At 40.7% G+C, this 20,111-nt stretch overlaps 1 protein-coding gene across 1 annotated transcript; it reads left to right on the top strand.

The window, feature by feature from the left end:
• Positions 1 to 1,072: 1,072 nt before the first annotated feature.
• eef1e1 (eukaryotic translation elongation factor 1 epsilon 1) lies at positions 1,073 to 7,716 on the top strand. Its single transcript, XM_061713541.1, has 4 exons — positions 1,073 to 1,169; positions 2,099 to 2,296; positions 4,565 to 4,660; positions 7,510 to 7,716. Exons 1-4 carry the CDS (start codon positions 1,086 to 1,088, stop codon positions 7,651 to 7,653), a joined length of 522 nt encoding a protein of 173 aa, XP_061569525.1. The 5' UTR covers positions 1,073 to 1,085; the 3' UTR covers positions 7,654 to 7,716.
• The last annotated feature ends 12,395 nt before the right edge of the window (positions 7,717 to 20,111 follow it).

Here is a 20,111-nt window from a genome sequence, read left to right as displayed (position 1 = left end):
CAGGACTTTAGAGGGCAACTTTGCTGCAGGACTTTAAGCTAAAACTTCAGACCATCTTCAGGCCATTTTCATACCATTTGACACCAAATCACACATTCATGTGATAACCTGCACGTTTCTAAGAAATATCCACAGAGCTCGGCACTGATTTCTCAGGAGTTCAGTTGGTGTGTTTGATTACAGAGCTGTGTCCATGTAGGAGATGCTGAGATGTTGGAGTCAACTGTTCAACTCAACTCCAGTCCTCTTCGGTGAGCTTTTGAAATAAATGTTAATATTATCCAATATTTCATGCACAATGCACAATGTGAAATCGTGAAATTGGGAAATTGTGCAAAGATCAATGGAGAGACGGTGCATATTTCTGCTTTGGTCGGTGTCTGTAATGTCAGTATCCTGCAAATTTAAACTGCTCATGGAAAGATGACTTTTCAGACCTCATTGGCCCCAAACAAAGTGACAGGATTATGGGATTATGGGAGTTTTTGATTTGGTGGTCATTTTATATGTCTTCTTTTTCTTTTTTTTTTAATTCCTCTTTAAATTACTGGAATCCCATTTAGATTGTTGAGAATTCAATAAATCAGTGTCACTAATCCTGCAGTTTTTTGTTTTTATCCATATTGGACATTTTATGTACAAGATAATTCAGTGTGATGAAACCTATTTTTACTGTCTAAAATACATTAATTCTGAATTATTCTTACAGACAGCTTTAATTTAATAGTAAGTAACTTTTGTAGATCATAAACTTCTGGTTCTGCAGAGGATTAAATTAAAAACCTTACATTTTGCCTACTTATTATTTGTGAGCATTTCAGATTACCTACTTTTTTGTTGTTTTTTTAATCTAGTTGTGTGATAACCAATAACATGATTACTTATTTATTTTTTAGTGCATCAAATGATTTAGCCTTGTCTCAGTCACTGACGCAATGATGCAATGCAAAGAAAGAGACTGGCATGGTCATGTTCGTGCTCTTATTGGTTGTAATCACTGTCAGTCAAGCGTCGGTGGGCGGGACTTGCGGCTCTTATCCAATCACAGCCGTCCCTGGCTGCTCTACCTTGACACCGTCGGAAACATGGCGTTACGGGAGCTATCATCGCTGGAGAAATATCTGGGTCTAAAAAAGCCGAACAAATACAGTACACAGGGTGATAAAAAGGTAATACCACAGTAATTTTCTTGCACTATCAATATTGGAGGCAATCCCGATTTATTTGTGAGCAAGCTGATCATTTGTCCCCTGTTATCGGTGGCTAGTAAGAAAATGCTAACAAGCTGGACACGTGGGTTGATTATAAATCTGCTCTCCTGTAACATCTTATCGTGTTTTTAATTGATTTTTGGATGACTTGTTCTTACAGTCCAAGATATTCTGACATGATCAGGTTATATCGGCTTTCTATATCTGCATGAAGCAGAAAAGAGCTGCATGGTTTGTGTCTGTCCATACAAAAGGAGGGGTGGGATCAGCTGATTTCGTGGGTTTAAATTATTTTCATAATGTGGGTGTGCACCTCCTAGAGAGGTGTAAAACAAAAGGCCTCTCAAAATATAAGATCTAAGTGCTGAAGCTTTACTGCCAGTAATCTCTAAGCCATTTATGGACAGTTATTAATATATCCATGTACACTGTCATCTCACTGATTGTTGATAGAAAGCTGTCAGATGTGTGAATGAATTAATTAATTAATTAATTAATGAGTTTCATTTTTGTGTCATGTCCAAAGACCCATCCCTTAAAGGATTATAAGACACCAGAAACAGAAAATCATCAATATACAATAGAATAGAAGACTTTATTGATCTCCCAGAGGAGAAATTCAGTCGTGCAGCAGCCAAACACACACATGCTCAACGGTTTATACAAAAAATTGAAATAGAAATAACCAATAAATGGCTAAATAATAAAAAAAGAGAAATATAAAATGTAGAAAAATGAGTAATGTACAAGAGAAAAAATAGTAAACACTCACTTAATTGGGAGCTACACAATGTACACCAGAAAAACAAAATATAAATGTGTATTAGTTTCTCACACTGACTTGATAACTTTCCACTGCTCATTTTCTTCCTCTCCTGTCCCCGTAGGTGCCCGTGCTGCAGAATAACAATGGTCCCCCACTGGTGGGGCTGGCCACCATCGCCTGCCACCTGGTGAAGGAGGCCAAGCGGCCGGAGCTGCTGGGCGACACCGCCGAGGGCCGAGCGCTGGTGCAGCAGTGGCTGGAGTACAGAGTCACCAAACTAGTAAACTACTCCAAGGAGGACATCAAGGCCGTCCTGAAGGTCTGATGGAAAGTTCAAGAACATTTTAGACCCAGTTTTGCATCAAAGCTATAGACTTATACATGCATTTGTGCACAAAATTGTCCCAAAGTTTCCCTTGAGATGATTCTGAGCTTAATCAGGATTTGCTTCCAGCCTGTTGATTGTTTTTGTGGTGGAAAAAAGAAATGACGTCCACCACTTGGGTTCATGTATCAATGTCTGTGTTAAGACACAAGCAGACTGATGTCTGGCCCTTCGGTGACATGGCCCCACACGACAGAGAAAACTGTTTTAATGTGCCTAATGCCAGTCAGCGTGAAACGGATCGTCAGCCGCTGGTCTGCTGGATGCTGGGCGCCTCTTGGCACCGTCCTGTCAGCATGAGGCGGCCGCGTGTTTGTGTCTTGTGTCCGCACTGGACAGTGTGACACGTTGTTGTGGCATGGCTGAGGAGTCATGCTGGGTTGTAGCATGTTATCTGGACAGGCCTCTTAAATATTTTAATGGTGCCACTTACAGAAGGGAGCCGCCGCGAGCAGCTGGGCTCTGGTGCCCGGTGGCCTCCTGTCCTGCCCCGCTGCTTCAGCTGCGTCCTTAACACTCTTCTTTCAAGCACACCAGTCATTTCCCATTAGAGCATCCCGAGATAAAAGTGTCAGCACCAGGAGTTCTTAAACTTCCTCACCCCAGGGTGCAACTAAGAAAATTCACTTATCTAACGTTAGGATAAACTTGAACCAGGCCTCTCTGGCCCCGAACTTTAAGATGGCAGAGCGTTGGGGAAAGTCTCCACCTTATTCCAGTTATGTTAGCGCAGCGCGGCTTCCCGCAACCGCAGAATTTCATGTATTTTATGAAGCTCGTACTCTTCTAGCAAAATGCATCTGCTAATTACTGTTTCTTCAGTCAACAGTGAGCACCAGTATCCTGTTTTTTGACAAAACTCGACGTTTTCCCGACATTTTCCCCACAATCTTTTGCTTTATATGTGTTCAGGAGTTAAAAAATTTTGACTTCTGAATGAGACATGGACCGTAATGGTTGCCTGGAGGCCAGAAGAAAGCTGTGTAAACCAAAGAGGTAACTGAAGCATCTGAGTCAGAGGAAGGTACCAAGAGTATTACACTGTGTCTGGAGTATCACCGTGGCAACGTGAAATCATCATAAGACGTGGTTAAAAGTCATGGACACAAAACTTGTGTCACTGGGTTTGTAATGCACTGCTTGTGCAGTATATTTAGCTATTAGTTTTGTAACAATGAACAGCTGTACTTTTTTCTAGCCTGTACATGACCTGCCTAAAGGGCAGAACCTCCTTGGCAAAAAACAAAAAAAAAGTAGCTGCCCAGTTTTTCCTACGAGTGAACTTATGGAAGTGTTAAGTCCAGACTCTAGCAAAGCTGTTCAGAGGTGGCAGAGAGGTTGCTGGGATTTTATCTTGAATTTTCTCTGAGTACACAGCTGAGGCGGGGGCAGGTAGGAGAGAACCCAGGTTTGAGCTCCAAGTGTTGAGTTGGGGGGGTAGGAGGGCTTCCTCTCCTCTGATGCACGACTGGGCTTCAGCTCCATGGCTGTAGGCTAAGAAAAGCAAGGATCTGATTCTTGAAGGGGAGGAAGTCTGCAGTCTTCATGCCTTGTTTGGCATCACCCACTCTTGCTGCACAATGACTCCATTTGCCCTGGAGATGCTTCTGCGTGTCTGTGTGTGTGCAGTTTCTCCTTCACACAATGTACAAGTGCTAAAGATGGTCCCTTCCCCTGGGACCAGCACTTCCATGCACGGCTCTGCACAGACAGACGTCGACTGAGAAACACAAAATGCTTCCCAAGTTGGTAATGGCTTTATTAGATGTGCAAGCGACGGTTTTAGTCCTTCTGCAGCGGAGGAAACAAACGGCCCGTTCTGTGCGGCATCTGTGTTAAGTCTCCAGTCATGGGGAGAGATGGCAAAAGCCCTCGGGTCGCATATTATTCCTATCCACATCACAGAGACGCACGTGAAAGCAAAGCTACGGTCTGGCCTCACGTACCTCACGCAGGCAGATATGTAGGTTAATGAACCTGCTGTTGTTTCCTCTTCAAGTCTGCAGCGTCCATTAAGCAAGAAAAAGCCAAATATGTCCAGAACAAACATGAATATGTGCAGTTGTTTTTAAATTAAAGGTAGCTTAAGAGCTGTAGTAGTGACTCAGCTACGCATTCATGTCGTCTGAAGACGTGCATGCGTCATCATATTTAACAGTTTAAGTTGCATACTCTTAAAAGTTTTCAAATGTCCCCCTTTAGGATCTAGATCTCTACCTGCAGGACAAGGTCTACCTGGCGGGGAACCAGTTCACCGTAGCTGATGCTCTCATGTACTATGGACTTCATCCACTCATCGTAAGTTACCTCAGTTCTTTTTCACATGTTGCGCTTCATTCGTGTGGTTCAGTGTTCAGATGAGATGACACCCCGTTAAGCGCTAATTGAATGAATGAATGAATGAATGAATGAATGAATGAATGGTTTATTTCGGACAGAATACATTGAAACATTTACATGTTCATTTCACAAATAAAAATAAAAGGTAAATAGAAATGTCCGAAAAAGGAGTAGGCTGAAGCCAAGGACTTATTCTAGCCTATCCTGTGCAGTGTATATCATTCAAACAATATGGCATCCGGTGGATGATAATACACAAATAAGAAAAGAAATATATAAAAAGAAAACAAAGAAAAACTGTCATTGCATTATATTATATAAAAATAGTAATACCAATAATGCAAAAAGGGGTATATAGTGGTGCTATTTTCATGTTAATCTATAATAGGCTATACCAACATAATTAACAGATTTCTTTATAACTGTTTATCGTTTTATATTTAAACATTTTTTTGAAAACATAAATTGAGGTACACATTCTTAAATCATTATCACAGCAATTCCACAATTTGACACCTTTCACGGAAACAGTTTTCTTTACTTTTGGTTCTTCCCCATGCCTTCTTAAACATACCTGTGTTCCTTAACAACTTCTTTGAAGTTGTTCCCTCAAAAGTGTCACTCAGAGAAGAGGAGGAACTTTTTCACACTGCGCGCGGTCAAAGAATGGAATGAACTTTCAGAGGAAGTCGTGCAGGCCCAGTCTGTGAACTCTTTCAAGAACAGACTGGATAGGTTCTGGTCAAACAAAGACTTTTTGTATGATTTTAGAGCTGATAGGTGATGCAAAATTGAATCAATTAATCTGTGTGTGATTTTATGAAATGTTTTGAATGTAAATTTTAGTCCTTTGTATTTATTGTAAGTTATTCTTGATACCGATGTAAAGGACATATGTCCTGTATCGGTCAATTTATTAAACTTTATTATTAAACTTTAGTTCATATTTACTTGATGTGCTTTATATATAATCAATAAGGTTTGAAGGTTAACTAGATCCCAGAATTTTAATGTATTTAAATGAATAAATAAAGCATTGGTTGGTGCCAGGTACTCTGCTCCCATAATTATACGTACTATTCTTTTTTTGTAGTAAAAATATGGGCATGAGATTGGTTTTATAGGTGTTTCCCCACACTTCCACACAATATGTCATAATTGACACGTGCACATGTTGTTGAGGTTGCAGCAAAACTTCAAAGCCAACTCTAGGTTTCCTAATGTTGAGATGGATTGCATATTCATGGGATTAAACAGATTTATTGCGTCGTGGTGCACCCTTTAACACCGTTTACCGAGGACTCCGCCATCCATCTCTCCTTCCATCCTTTTCCCTTCTTATCAGCACTCACTTTTGTCAAACCACAGCTCCAATTATCAATTTGTCATAGTGTATAACATACAATTAGACCAGTCATGTGGCCGAAGGGCGTGGAGAAGAAGCTGGCAATGAACACACAGATTAGGAACACATTCTCAGTCGTCTTCAAACGGATAAAATGATGTGGCATAAAGTGATGTCTTTAGCCTCAGACCAGGGACAAGTAAGTTTGTTATGCCTTACAGGATAAAAGAAAAGTGAGTTCAGAAATGGGAAAGGCGGAATGAGATGGAGGGAGGGAGGGATCACATGTTGAGAGATGTCAGCGGTTGTGGCGGGGATGGAAGTTTTCCCCTGCCACCAGGCACACGAGCGTCACTTTGGTTTGCAATCAGTGTGGTTTTTAACCTCGAGGACAGCGGGTCAGCTCGCCCAGCCCTTGACCGCCGCCCGCGCCGATGTTCAATTCACGGTAAACAACTAAACAAACATTAGAGATGACTGATGCTGGATGGGTTTTTAGGCCGGATCGTTGTCAGAGCGGCGAGTTTCCAACTTCCACTTAATGAGATTATAAAAATTCACAGTCCTGGCATTTATTCTGAAAGGACATCTCAAAGAGCTCTGCTGCTGTAATCTTAGATGAAGGTTTCCACCTGCATTGTGACGAAAACAGTGAAATAGTTCCCCTTAGACACAAACTTGTGATTAGATTAAAGTTTTTATGCCACTTTAATTACCTTTTGTCTCAAAGCTTCTGATCCTCCCTGGATGAACTTTAGTGTTACAGTAATCTGTTGCTTACAGCAGCGAACACTGTGCACATGTAAACAATCATTGTTGGTGCTTTTGTGTGATGTCAGCAGCTTTTTCTGTAGTTTTATGGCATTCATCCTTCTTTTTAACACTTTTTTATGGAATATATTTTTTAATCTGCTTTTAATTCTCAGGAAATTTTAAACTACGGTAGACCAAAATAAGGTGTTTTCTTTAAAAATGTTGTTGCAGGATGTTTTTGATGGATATTGTGCAGAATTTAGGAGAAAAAGTACCTATTTTCGTATTCTTTTACCTGATTTCATTTTTATTTTTTTAATTCATTTTTTTTTTTCTATTTAAATTGATGATGATTGATAAAATAAAAACATCATTTTTGTCCTCTGTAGCGTGTGCTTTATTTTTCGGAAATAAAACCCTATTTTTAGCGATGTGAAACACCACATCTGTTATGTCTTTCCAGCAGGTCATTCTGGTACAGAGCAGTGAAAGCTGACAGCGTCATACTATGATTATGCAACTTCAAGTGAAAATAAATGTTATGTTTTTGCAGCATTGCCGTAAACTATTGAATTAATGAATAACATCTATTTAACACCTAGCTCTAATTTAAGCATTTCAAAGGGTTGAAATAAGTGCACATCTCCATAAATTGACCATATTTATATTTAATATTTATTTCCGCATGTGATTTCTTGTCTTCGCCCAGGTGGACTTGGCCGTCCAGGAGAAGGAGCAGTTCATGAATGTCGCCCGGTGGTTCGACCACATCCAGCACTATCCCTCTGTGCGACACCATCTCCCTCCAGTAGTTGTCCTCAGGAACAGAATTTACACCAGCAGACACCACTGACTAATGACAACACTTCCCTCCGTCCCTGCCTCCCTCCTCCAGCCCAGCCCGGCCCATCGCATCGCACCGTTCAGTCCTCACGGGCCAGTTAGCTCTTAAATCCAGAAGAGAGTCACATCAGTGTGTCGAGTTAATTCATGCAGGCCTATCAGCCTTCAATCAATATTTCAACTCTGTGTACTAATGTTCACTTCATATTCCTGAAATAATAATAATTATAATAAATCCCAGCAACATCAGCTTTTGGCTTTAGTCAAAAGAGATGGAAAAGGATGAAAGAACATCATCTTAACCTCTTAATCATTAAGTCATGTCAACACTATGAAGTCGGGCGTCTTAACCTTTAACACACTGAAGAGGGAGCAGTGACGTTTGTTTGTCTTGTTTGTTTTTTTAATGGTATTATTTGTTGGCTTTTTTTAAAGGGAAGGCTGTATGGACTGTGCAAAATTGCTGCTAGTGTGGTTAAAGGGTGTTTTTTATTTATAAATGATGATCCTCTGTCTGAACTGAGCCTTGAACATGTAATGACCGGTACTACACGTTCGGGAACAACTCTTTGCATGCCACCACAGTGCAGTTTGTTTGCTTGCTGATTTGATATCTTAATCCCATAATGAGCACAGTCCTCGTAGTTCTGCTTATTCTGCTGTTTTTACCTGGACTATTTGTTTCTCAGTTCTGTTGTTTTTTTTATTTTGAAGGAATATCCTCAGTTGTAACGCGTCCATTTCTCTGGAAAGTATAAACTCATCTGTTGGCCTTCTCATGTGTGCATATTTTTGTTAATTCCTGGTTACGTCCCCACTCTCTCCGTTCCACTTCCTCGCCACCAGTTGTGTGGGCAGCAGCGAGCAGTTGAACGTCAGCCCCAGAGTCAGAGATCAGAGTGAGGCTCCAATCAGTCCCACTGTACTGTTGATGCTGCAGGCCAGAGCGAGGGCAGCGGGCTCACCAGCTGCCACACAGATCCAGCCAGCCAAGGCCAGAACCCGGGCCCCTGGGCGACAGTCAGCCACTGTGTGTCATTTCAACCCTCACGCTCCCACGGGGCTACTGGAGAGAGAAGGACGAAGGGAGGCGGCAGCGAGGGAGGGATGGAGGGACGGAGGCCACGCAGTAAAAGAGCACCCACAGGCCCAGGGATCTTTTGGTGACATGTGAACAGTCATCTCTGCCTCTGAACGCTGGCTCAATGTGCCCGTTATCACAATTAACAGGCCAAACCACGGCAGCAGTGGCAGAACCTGCAGAGCAACACAATATTAGAGGAATAACTCATCGATAATGAGCCTTACGTCACCTTAACGCACGTTAATGCAATGATGCTCAACTTTATGTAATTGTTTTCCTGTTGACTGCATATGAAGGCATTTCAGCCTCGGTTTTTAGTTCATCCCCGCTAACGAGCTTCGCATATTAAAGCTTGTTGGTCATGTTGTTGGATGTGAGCATGATGTTCATCTTGTGCCAATAAATCAAAAGATCAATAAAGCCCACGACCCCTGACTTCTTTGCTGATTCATCTTTATGCACTTTCTCTATTCTCAGAGAATTTGTTTTTGCGTAAAGCCGCTGAAAGACAGAGCTATTGTTCAGGGGAGTTCTGTAAGATGGCAAGTGTTACGAGTAGATGTGAAGGATAAGAACAGCTCGCAGTCATTTGAGCAGGCCTTGTGACTCGCTGGTTTATCCTGTGGTCTACCGTTAAAGGAGGCCTTGTCCTCCCGGTTATGTTAACATTCAATAGGAATCCTGTTTCCATAGCGCTGGGTCAGACACTTTCTTTCATCCTGGGGTGGAAATAATTAACTTGTCCCTCCAAAACTTTCATCTAAGAACTGTTTTAAAATCCCTCTGATGTGTGATGGCGCAGTCACAACGCGAGCAACGTCAATCTGGAGTCATGGGATCTGCAAAATTCTGCTCGATGAATAAAATGTTTTCCTTATGTTGCTCATTTGTTTTTTTCTTAATAAAAGACTCCAAAATCATACCATGTAAAACTAAAACACCACAGAAAACAGAAGAATTGGCATCAAAACTTCATGATGATTAAGCTTTGCATTTACACGCACAGTATTAGTGTTGTTATTTCTGATTATTAGTCATTCGAAGCACAAACAATATTTCAATTAGAAATCAGATTGACAAAAAAAAAACTTCTTTTGCTACATCTCAACAATTAAATGATGCACATTTTAAGCCTCTTTATTAGTATGTAAGCTTAGAAATAATGAAACTAGAGGAAGTAAGCTCACTGAATGAATCAAACCAATTTTATGATTGTTGATTTAGACCCTGTAGATGCACGCGTTGTGATTGTGGTACTTTGGCATTTGTATGGGAACTAATGCTGTTGACCAGTGACATTTACTGTATCTTCTAATTTTATGACTACATGATGCATTCTTGGTATTATTTTATTTTGTGTAAACTTTGTGTTATTTTGAAGCACTTTTCTGTCGTCTGTACGTTTGGTTTTGTTGTATCTGCCGCTGCCGCCTTCGTAGACAGGACACCCTTGCAAAGGAGGTCTTTGAATCTTTTGTGGTTAAATAAAAGTCATAATTATATATATCATCCATTTCATTAAGAATTTTCTCATTTAAGATTCAGTGGCATCAAAAAACGTTTCATATCACAGTCGACTCTTTTGAACTTTTTTTTTTATTCTTTTCTGCTGCCGGTGTTGCAGGATCAGAAGGTTTGTCCTGCCTGGCCCCACAGTCGGGTTCCTCCCTCATCAGGCCTGAATGAACTGAAAGCCAGAGGAGTCATGAGGCCACAAGAGAAAACCGGGACATAGTTATCAATTAGGGACGACCTTTGCACCGTTACCTGGAGACCAAAGGAGGCAGCTCTGCAGGGTTGGGGCTCAAAGTGGACCCTGCCAGGTGCCACCTACCACGCCAACTGAGCCCTGGCGGACCAGCAGCCGAATAAAGGGCAATTCATCTTGCTGCATTTAGAGGGAGGGATGGGAGGTCAAAGAGAAGAGTTACCGTAGATACATCCACCACCTCACATGTTTCTTGCAAGAAGGGCAAAAGGTGGAAAAAGATGTCAAAACTTCACGTCTACCTTAAAGAAAGACGATGCAAAGACTCCCACATTATCAAAACCTTGTACATAATTAAGCTGAGAATCTGGAGCAGTATTATACAACCTCCATAAATGCTGCAGAGTGGTGGACAACTGTCATGTCCTTCTGGATACCACCAGGGTTTTGCATGTTAAAGAGGAGAGAAAAGGACTATGCACGGCACGGCTCCACCTGCACCAGTGAATGCACCAATAATACTGAAAGATATCAAATATACAGGTTTTAAAGTCTTTAATCTCTTTCGTTTTGTATGCTGTACTTCAGTACAACACAATTGAAGCACATGCACGTACCGGGCGGTATATCACATATTACATCAGGATGACTCAAACACGTGACCCTTTGAAGGCATTCGGTTCAATGGATGGGGAATATATGCCAAAGAGGATGCTGAATTGTTGAACTGCTGAAATCCTATTTTCAGTAAGACTGAGGGAAATACTTCATTTGAGAAACTTTTGAGTGCATTTGAGTGCTGGCTAGTGGTTTCACAAGGAAATGGGACTGTGGTTTAAAAAAAGATGTAGTAGATGAAGGACCCCTGTGCTCTAAAGAGGTGTAAACATTGTGACTTTGACTTGTGGAGGACGGTTTAGTGGCAACATAAAGAGCTGCATTATCCATCCATGTACCGTATACAGTTAAGAAATCATCTCTGGTTCGACCCTGAGATGAATTGGGACAACTATATTTGTCCCTGACTGGGAGCATGTCTAACATGTTGGTCGTCTCACACATAGCATACAAAGGAACCAGCATGTTAATTCATAAAGCTTAATTTGTCTTTGGTAATATCGTGCTTCCATGACGCGTTCTTTGCAGTTAACGAACTTGGAAACTCTTCCATGGAACTCTGAGCTTCCTAAACGTAAACTGGCAAAACAACTGTACAATAATACCAGGGGCACAGTATCAGTTCTATGTACAAATACTGCAGGAATCTTATAAACGAATGTCAAATCAAACATATTGGCAAAGTGAATTTAATTCTATTGCTTCTGAAATAACATGGAAAGTAGTGTGGAATAATATCATTCAAGCTTCAAAAAATCCTAACCATCAAACTATACACCTAAATATTGTTCATAGAGCTTACTTTACTCCCAGACTTAGACATTCAATGAAGCTGGAATCATCTCTCCTCTGCCAATTACACAAGGTTTCTTAGGTACTTTTATACGTATGTTTTGGGAATGCCCTGGAGTACAGTTGTTTTGGTTACAAGTCACCAAGTCTTTATCCAAAATCTTAAATAAGGAGGTTCCATGCTGTCCCGTACTTTGTTTGCTGAATGATAATTCTCGATTTTTAATGTCAATACATGAAAAAAGAATTTGGCTTTCCGGCTTAACTGCTGCTAAAAAAATATTGGTAGTACGGTGGAAACCACCACATAATCTATCACTGGATCACTGGTGGATCTTCTGATGGATATTTTAACCCTTGAGCTCTCTGTTGCACGGTCTCATGGAGCAAAAGAAAAGAGCTTAAGATCCTGGTTAGAAGCATCAGAGCTGTGAAGTCTTGCCTATAAAGGGGGGAACGGGGAGGGGATGGTGCAGATCACTCACTGGGGTGGGAGGGTCTTTCTTTTTCTTTTTGTTGATTACTTGCTAGTATTGGGATGTGTATGCAAGGGTGTGTGTGTGTGGATGTGAATGTGTGTCTGTAAGAGCGTGTATGTGGGTCAAGGAGGAGACAGACAAGCATAAATATGAAATGTTTTTGTTTTGTTCTAACTGCTGTAATACATTTTTTCCCCTGTTTTTTGCGTTTGTTCTTTTCAAATGTACAGTGGACATGCTGCTACAACAAAATGCATAGAGCTGGGCCTGTGAGTGTCTGCCCTCTTTTTTTTCCTTTTTTTTTAAAGTTGGCATAAAACAAAAAAAAATTGTTAACAAAAATCATCATAAGCGATCAGTTTGTCATAACCTTCTTATTGCACTGTATAAAGGACCATAAAAAGCAAGGATACATTTAACCTCAAACTTTTGTTGTGTGACTGGCTAGATAATAAATTAAACTGCTTTAAAAGCTGTTGAGTTGGTGGTAACTTAAGGCAATAAAAACGTATTTAATTAAACAATTCTGGAGGAAAAAAAATAGTACCCAATAGCAAGACTTGAGTTTCCCCAAAAATCATCAAATCAGAGCAGTTAATGGCCAATAAAGAGCCTAAAACAGGAGGATTATCACTGGTGTCATACAAACTTTCCCTCCTCGTCATCTCTCAACACTTTTGTCAACATACATTCATTAACCCTAGTAGATGGACGAGCCCCACACCACCCACGCAAAAAAATAAAAAAATAAAACAAACAGTCACTTATTCCCCAGCATCCTTCATTAATCCTTATTAACAACATCAGGCGGAGGGAAAGGTATCAGGCCGACATCTGCTAGGAGCAGGGCTGAGCAGGGCTGAGCAGGGCTGGCCGCTCCGGCTGACTGATGCAACGCAACAATCACGGCGGCGGTGGTGAGGGCTGCGTTAACGCGCTGTAAGCGCTTCTGACAGGACTTATCGACCACGCCTCAGCGCGCCACAACACGTTGTGACAGTTGTACCATGCGCCTATAAAAATGGCATCTGATTGTCTATTGCAATTATATGACTGTATAAGCAGGAATACGGCGACGACGCGCGCACTGGGAAGGGGGGCATGTGTTTTACGCAGCGCTCCGCGCACCGCTGTTGTTTCTGCAGACACCAGGGAGGAAAGTTGACTTTTCTTATACCCAGTACTGGAGTTGAGGGGGGATGAGGGGGGATGGCATCCCCCCCTGAAATAAAAACGGTCAAAAGCATCCCCCCAGTAAAACTGCCATCCCCCCTTTCCATCCCTTAAGTCATTTCATCAATGAATGTGGTTTTACTGCTATTTCAACATTTAGAGTCATCACCAGAAAAATAACACCAGAAAAATAACTTATTTGACAATTTTCACCTGTTTCAAGTAAATTTTCACTTGAAATAAGTAGGAAAATTTGCCAGTGGGACAAGATTTATCTTCTTATTACAAGCAAAAAAATCCTGTTCCACTGGCAGATTTTTCTACTTATTTCAAGTGAAAATCTACTTGAAACAGGTGAAAATTGTTGTTTTTTTCCAGTGATGAGTCTTATTTTAAGTGTAATGAGATTCTTTCACTAAAATGAGACATTTTAACTAGAAATAAGACAAATATTCTTGTTAAGATTTTGAGTTTTTGCAGTGATCCATTTTACTTATCCTGTGAAGGACAGAGTCATATTGATAAGTTCAGAAAACTGTTTTTTATTGTTGTGTTTTGATGTATTTGATGTAAGCCCAGTGGATATTTAAAGCTTACAGAAGGCTGCATTTAACTGCTGCTATGTCATTCCTGCAGTATTTCTGCAGGTGTTTTGGTCAGTGCTATTATTCATAATATATTATATTATTTGTAATCAGCACAAATTATCTGTCTCCATATGATAAAATCCACCATCCCCCCTGATTGTTTTTTACAACTCGAGTACTGCTTATACCGATCCAAAAAAGAGGCTGCATGTGTGCGCAATGTGTGTCTAAGTAGTGGTAATAGTCCCTACTTTCTAGTGAAGCTGTATGATTCAACAATTTATACACAAGTTTCATTCCTTGTTTTGTCTTTAACTGTTGTTGCATAATACAGTATAAAGCCAGGCTAAGTTGTTGAAAGAGAGCAGATGTGGATCAACCTGATTATTTCTGAAGCGGTAAAAAACGTCAGGGAGGTATTTCCACAGGCCACACACAGGATAGCTGATAAATATTGACTTGGAGATACCAGGGGCCTCTCTGCTCATCTTATGGCCATCATGTTTTCCTGACCAGAGGAGCCTTCTAGTTTTGGTGCCTAAACCTAACCAAAGACCAACTTTCCATACTATTTCACACACTAAATTAATTCACGAGATACAGAAATACTATGGTATTCACTTAAAGTGATGCTTTGCCATTCAAAAGAATGATGTCACGGCAACTTGACATGCTGGTTTGTTGAAAAAAATAGATGGGAACTTCTTTCAAGAAAAAGGTAAAGAAAAGGTTCAAAAGGTAAAAGGGGGAAAATAACTGGCCGTAGTCAGAATAAAACAACATTATTTTGATTAGATAGCACAAGTTAGTCTGATAGTTCTATAGATATTTTATTTCTTCAATTTCCCACCTGTGGAATCACCATGATTTTAATATGAGAATCTGATGCAGCACCATTGACGTAAAATAGTCGTAACATGTGTTCATCCATACCAACAGAACTTCATATGCTCCTGGGTCTCGGTGAAGACGGCGCTTTACTTTGGGTTGCATAAGGATCCCAGGTGTACAGGAAGATGAGCAGTACGAGACCCAACCACTCTGCTCATCATTCAGAAGGATGGGCGGTTGACTTAGTGGCAAACTGCACATGTGTAACCGTGGGCAAGGAGGTTGCACAAGACTGCACCTTAAACCCTCTCTGTCTCACACACACACACACACACACACACAGATGAATACTGAATTAGCCGCCTCGCTCGCTCCTCACCCCTTCTGCTGATTTACCTCAGCTGCACTTTTTCTTTTTTTCTTTGAGCACGTGTGCATGTATGTGTGTGTGCAGCCATTCATGGGGTTACGGTTTTGGCCCGGGGACAAGATGTGAATCAAGGTTGAAGGAACGAGGGACGAGGCTGACCCGCTGAGCTGAATGAGTTCACAAACCCAGCTCGCAGTTGCTGAATGCATTCAGCTGCACAAAGTTGCAACTGTTTGATATCTTTCAAATGATTCTCTGTAAACATGGTCTCCTGCGCCATGCCATCGCACACCGCAGCCATGTCGCGATCCTCGTCCCTTTATTCAAATGTTCCACAAATTAGCCATACATGTACCACCATTCCTGCTCCATCCAACCCAGAGGTCATGCCACTTAACTTTAGCCAGCCCCCCTGCTGTAATAGGTTCTGATGGGAAGGCTCCAGGGAAGCTGACTTCTCACTGAGAAGTGATACTAAAAGTAATTGCAGCTGAAACCCTGTGACAGGGGAGTGTGCTATGGCAAAAAAAAGGAAAAATGAGGAGGGAGGGGGGGCAAAATGAAGAGTGCAACACGGAGACGATGGCATGAGAAATCAGCACAGAGGATGGCGGGGGAGAGGGGGGGTAGAGACCAATGCCCTCAGCCTTTTCCTGTAATTTGGCCTCCATGGGAAAAAAAACAGCAACAGTCTCCTAATTTGCATATTCCTTCCACTCATCTGCATACGTCACCCTCTTTTTTTATTACAACGGCTCGGCTTTAATTTGAGGTGACAAATTTATTTAAACCTGGAGTTAATGCAAAGTGGTCTGTCTTAGCACTGCATCTCATTTCCTCAATCATTAAAAAACATTTCATCGAGCATAAACAAGGTTCCCTCATTAACTTTGGATGAGAGTGGCTACCTTAGAGAACCCCGTGGTTTATTATTCCACAGTGCAAACCAGCTAGTTATTTCTTTTTCTTGGTCTTATGTGGACATGGATGTGGTGCCTGCTGGTTATGGCTGACGGACAGGAATGCAGTAAGAAATGACCTGGCACAATATCTTAAACATTAAAAAGAGAAAAGAAAGGGAAAAGAAACTATTTTATTCCAAACAGAGAGCCGGCCATCTGCAGACAATTTAAGACTGTGCTGAAGTTCCAGTAATCTAAATGTAAACTCTTCCTCCTGAATCACCGGTTTCCCTCAGGCTTAGATTAACGCAGGATGCAGAAGTTTCCCTCCGAAACATGATGTGAACTCTTCCATTTGCATCTGACAGAACGTTCAAGTCAACTTATCTAATTTCTTTATTACAACACTTATTGAATCGCTAGCAACTTTTACTCTGGGTTTTCTAAGGCTTCTGAACATGGCCACCTACATTTATGATTACGATGGAAAATAATTATCCGATACTTGGCCTCTTGTCAGCATGTTTCCACTCGCTACTTAAGTTACCTGAAGGTTATTATTAGACTGAGCTGCATGTGAAATGTTGAATGGCAGCTGATGAAATGTAGGAAAAGCTGCAGACTGAGTAGCAAGCTTCACTCTGTGATGTCTTCATTGTCCCCGCGGTGCTGCATGTTTTAGATGTTGCTCTCCTCTAACCTGGCTCAGACTGTAGCATTGACAGACGTCGATGACAAACTGGTGATCCAGTCATTTGAATCAGGTGTGTTGGCGCAGAGCAACCTCTGAAACATGCAGGACAGTGGACCCTGAGGACCGGGCTGAAGAACACAGCTGTAATGCCCTGGCAGGGCTTTGACCATGATAGCTGTCAGGCCCAGTGCCGATGTGTTGCACACCAGTCAGGAATGGCAACTGTTCCTGGAAAAACGCAGATGAAATGCAGCAGTTGGACTTTGAAGGAGCCGTGCATGGTCAAATTTTATTAAATCTCAATTAACTGAGGCAATCTTGTATAAAACAGGATACGTCATTTCTCCATAACAATGCAAGAGGCTGACAATGTCCTAAATGAAACCATTTTAAGTTATCACTGCTAAAGTTGGTTCTACAAACTGTTGAATCACAGGATGTATTTTGTTTTTCACCTGCTGCTTTTTCCAGGTATTAATCCCCTCAAAGCTGTTCTGATATAAAACTGATTTCAGGGTGAAAGAAAAAAAAACATGAAAAACACATTCTTATGACCTGATGATTCAAAGACTTTGTCCTCATTCAGTGCACGAGGATACGTCCCTGCCAACAAACACTTCTGAATGCTTCCTACAGTATGAGATGAGGCTGTGGCTTGGCGGCGCTATCAGACGGCAGAGGTGTCAAGTAACAAAGTACAAATACTTAGTTACCTTACTTAAGTAGAAATTTTGGTTATCTATACTTCACGTGAGTAATTATTTTTCAGAGGACTTTTTACTTTTACTCCTTACATTTTCACGCAATTATCTGTACTTTTTACTCCTTACATTTTAAAAACAGCCTTGTTACTCTATTTCATTTCGGCCTTTAAAAAAAAACTATCCAGTTAAATTGCTCCATCCGGATAGAGTGAATTTGGTTGTGGTTGTTTCAGATGTTCTTGTCCAGTTTTGTTCTTACATCCGTTCCCTCAGATTCCTGCAACTAAACTTGGATGTACATTCCAATAAAGGTTAGGATAAATGATAACATGCCTCTGAAGTTTGACTTTTTGCACCATTACAATACTTATAGGACACTAGTCATCACATCTTCTGCTCTCTGAAACACATGTTAATGCTCAATAGTAGGCTACATGTGGCAGGTTGGAGAGGTGGATGGGACACGCACCTGTGTCCCATCCGCCTGAGTGGCTGGTTCTCTCCACCTGCCTGTCTTATAAGGCGGAGCCGGACAGCGAGGGGGTCGGAGGAGCTGCTGTCTGGGTGATGCTTGTGCACATGTGGGTGTTGTGAGAAAAAGCTGAAATAAAAAAGGGTTTGCACGATTCCTGTGTCTCTCCGTCCTTCGGTCGGGCCCCCCGTGGCACGCAACCTGCCACAGTACACATAAATGGTTCTTTAATATATTTGCATTATACTAAGATGCATTCATTTTCAATGGCTTTTGTCCTTTATGGCTTTTCCCCCTTACATTACTTTTACTTTTATACTTTAAGTAGTTTTGAAACCAGTACTTTTATACTTTTACTTGAGTAAAAAACTTGAGTTGATACTTCAACTTCTACAGGAGTATTTTTAAACTCTACTATCTATACTTCTACCTGAGTAATGAATGTGAATACTTTTGACACCTCTGTCAGACGGCGATGACTCTGCTCTGGCCTCCCCCACAACCAGTGACCTTTGTTCAGCAGGTCGGAGGTGAATGTCTGGTCCCTCAGGTCTGAGTTTTGGTAAGATGCTGTTTGAGTGCAGGAACGTCTGATGAGAGTCCACCCCGTGCTTGTGTCTGCTTCTGCCGCCACTCCGACTTCCTCCCACTGTCCAGAAGTCAAAACTGGATATCTCAGGTGAGTTGGTGATTCTACATTTGCCACAGTAATGAGTGTGAGCATGTGCACTTGTTTCTCTATGCGGCCCTGCGATGAACAAAGCCTCCTTCTCTGCTTGGGCATCAGTGTTTTTATTAAGATTTCTACACTGCAAAAACTTAAAATCTTACCAGGAATATTTGTCTTATTTCTAGTTAAAATGTTTCATTTTTAGTCAAAAGATCTCATTACACTTTGATCTCATTACACGTTACTCATTACAAGATCTCATTACACTTTGCCACTTTCTCATTGCCAGAAAAATAACATTATAAATGAATAAATAAATTGTTATTTGACAATTTTCACCTGTTTCAAGTAAATTTTCACTTGAAATAAGTAGAAAAATCTGCCAGTGGGACGAGATTTATCTTCTCATTACAAGCAAAAAAATTTTGTTCCACTGTCAGATTTTTCTACTTATTTTAAGTGAAAATCTACCTGAAACAGGTGAAAATTGTTGTTTTTTCCAGTGATGAGTCTTGTTTTAAGTGTAATGAGATTTTTTGACTAAAAATGAGACATTTTAACTAGAAATAAGACAAATATTCTTGTTAAGATTTTTAGTTTTTGCAGTGTAAATAAACTCAGGATGGACTTCAACATCTGAGCCCACGTAGAAGGATGAGCTGGATGTAGTCATTGCAGTGAAATCCAGCTCCTAGCCAGAGCCCAATTACGCAGAGGTGTCAAAAGTATTCACATTCATTACTCAGGTAGAAGTATAGATACTAGAGTTTAAAAATACTCCTGTAGAAGTTGAAGTATCAACTCAAGTTTTTTACTCAAGTAAAAGTATAAAAGTACTGGTTTCAAAACTACTTAAAGTATAAAAGTAAAAGTAATGTAAGGGGGAAAAAAGCCATTAAGGACAAAAGCCATTGAAAATGGCTTAGTATAATGGCTTAGTATAATGCAAATATATTAAAGAACCATATATGTGTACTATTGAGCATTAATATGTGTTTCAGAGAGCAGGAGATATGATGACTAGTTGCCTATAAGTATTGTAATGGTGCAAAAAGTCAAACTTCAGAGGCATGTTATCATTTATCCTAACCTTTATTGGAATGTACATCCAAGTTTAGTTGCAGGAATCTGAGGGAACGGATGTAAGAACAAAACTGGACAAGAACATCTGAAACAACCACAACCAAATTCACTCTATCCGGATGGAGCAATTTAACTGGATAGTTTTTTTTAAAGGCCCAAATGAAATAGAGTAACGAGGCTGTTTTTAAAATGTAAGGAGTAAAAAGTACAGATAACTGCGTGAAAATGTAAGGAGTAAAAGTAAAAAGTCGTCTGAAAAATAATTACTCCAGTGAAGTATAGATAACCAAAATTTCTACTT

Source organism: Cololabis saira, chromosome 22 (genome assembly GCF_033807715.1).
Source record: "Cololabis saira isolate AMF1-May2022 chromosome 22, fColSai1.1, whole genome shotgun sequence".
NCBI classification, from domain to species: Eukaryota; Metazoa; Chordata; class Actinopteri; order Beloniformes; family Belonidae; genus Cololabis; species Cololabis saira.
This window is presented reverse-complemented; position numbering and strand designations above follow the sequence as displayed.

Excerpts from the sequence above, each read along its gene's own strand:
- eef1e1 (XM_061713541.1), top strand. The coding sequence starts at position 1,086 with ATGGCGTTACGGGAGCTATCATCGCTGGAGAAATATCTGGGTCTAAAA. Across the intron at positions 1,170-2,098 it reads GTACACAGGGTGATAAAAAG|GTGCCCGTGCTGCAGAATAA; the intron begins GTAATACCACAG and ends CTGTCCCCGTAG. Across the intron at positions 2,297-4,564 it reads ACATCAAGGCCGTCCTGAAG|GATCTAGATCTCTACCTGCA; the intron begins GTCTGATGGAAA and ends GTCCCCCTTTAG.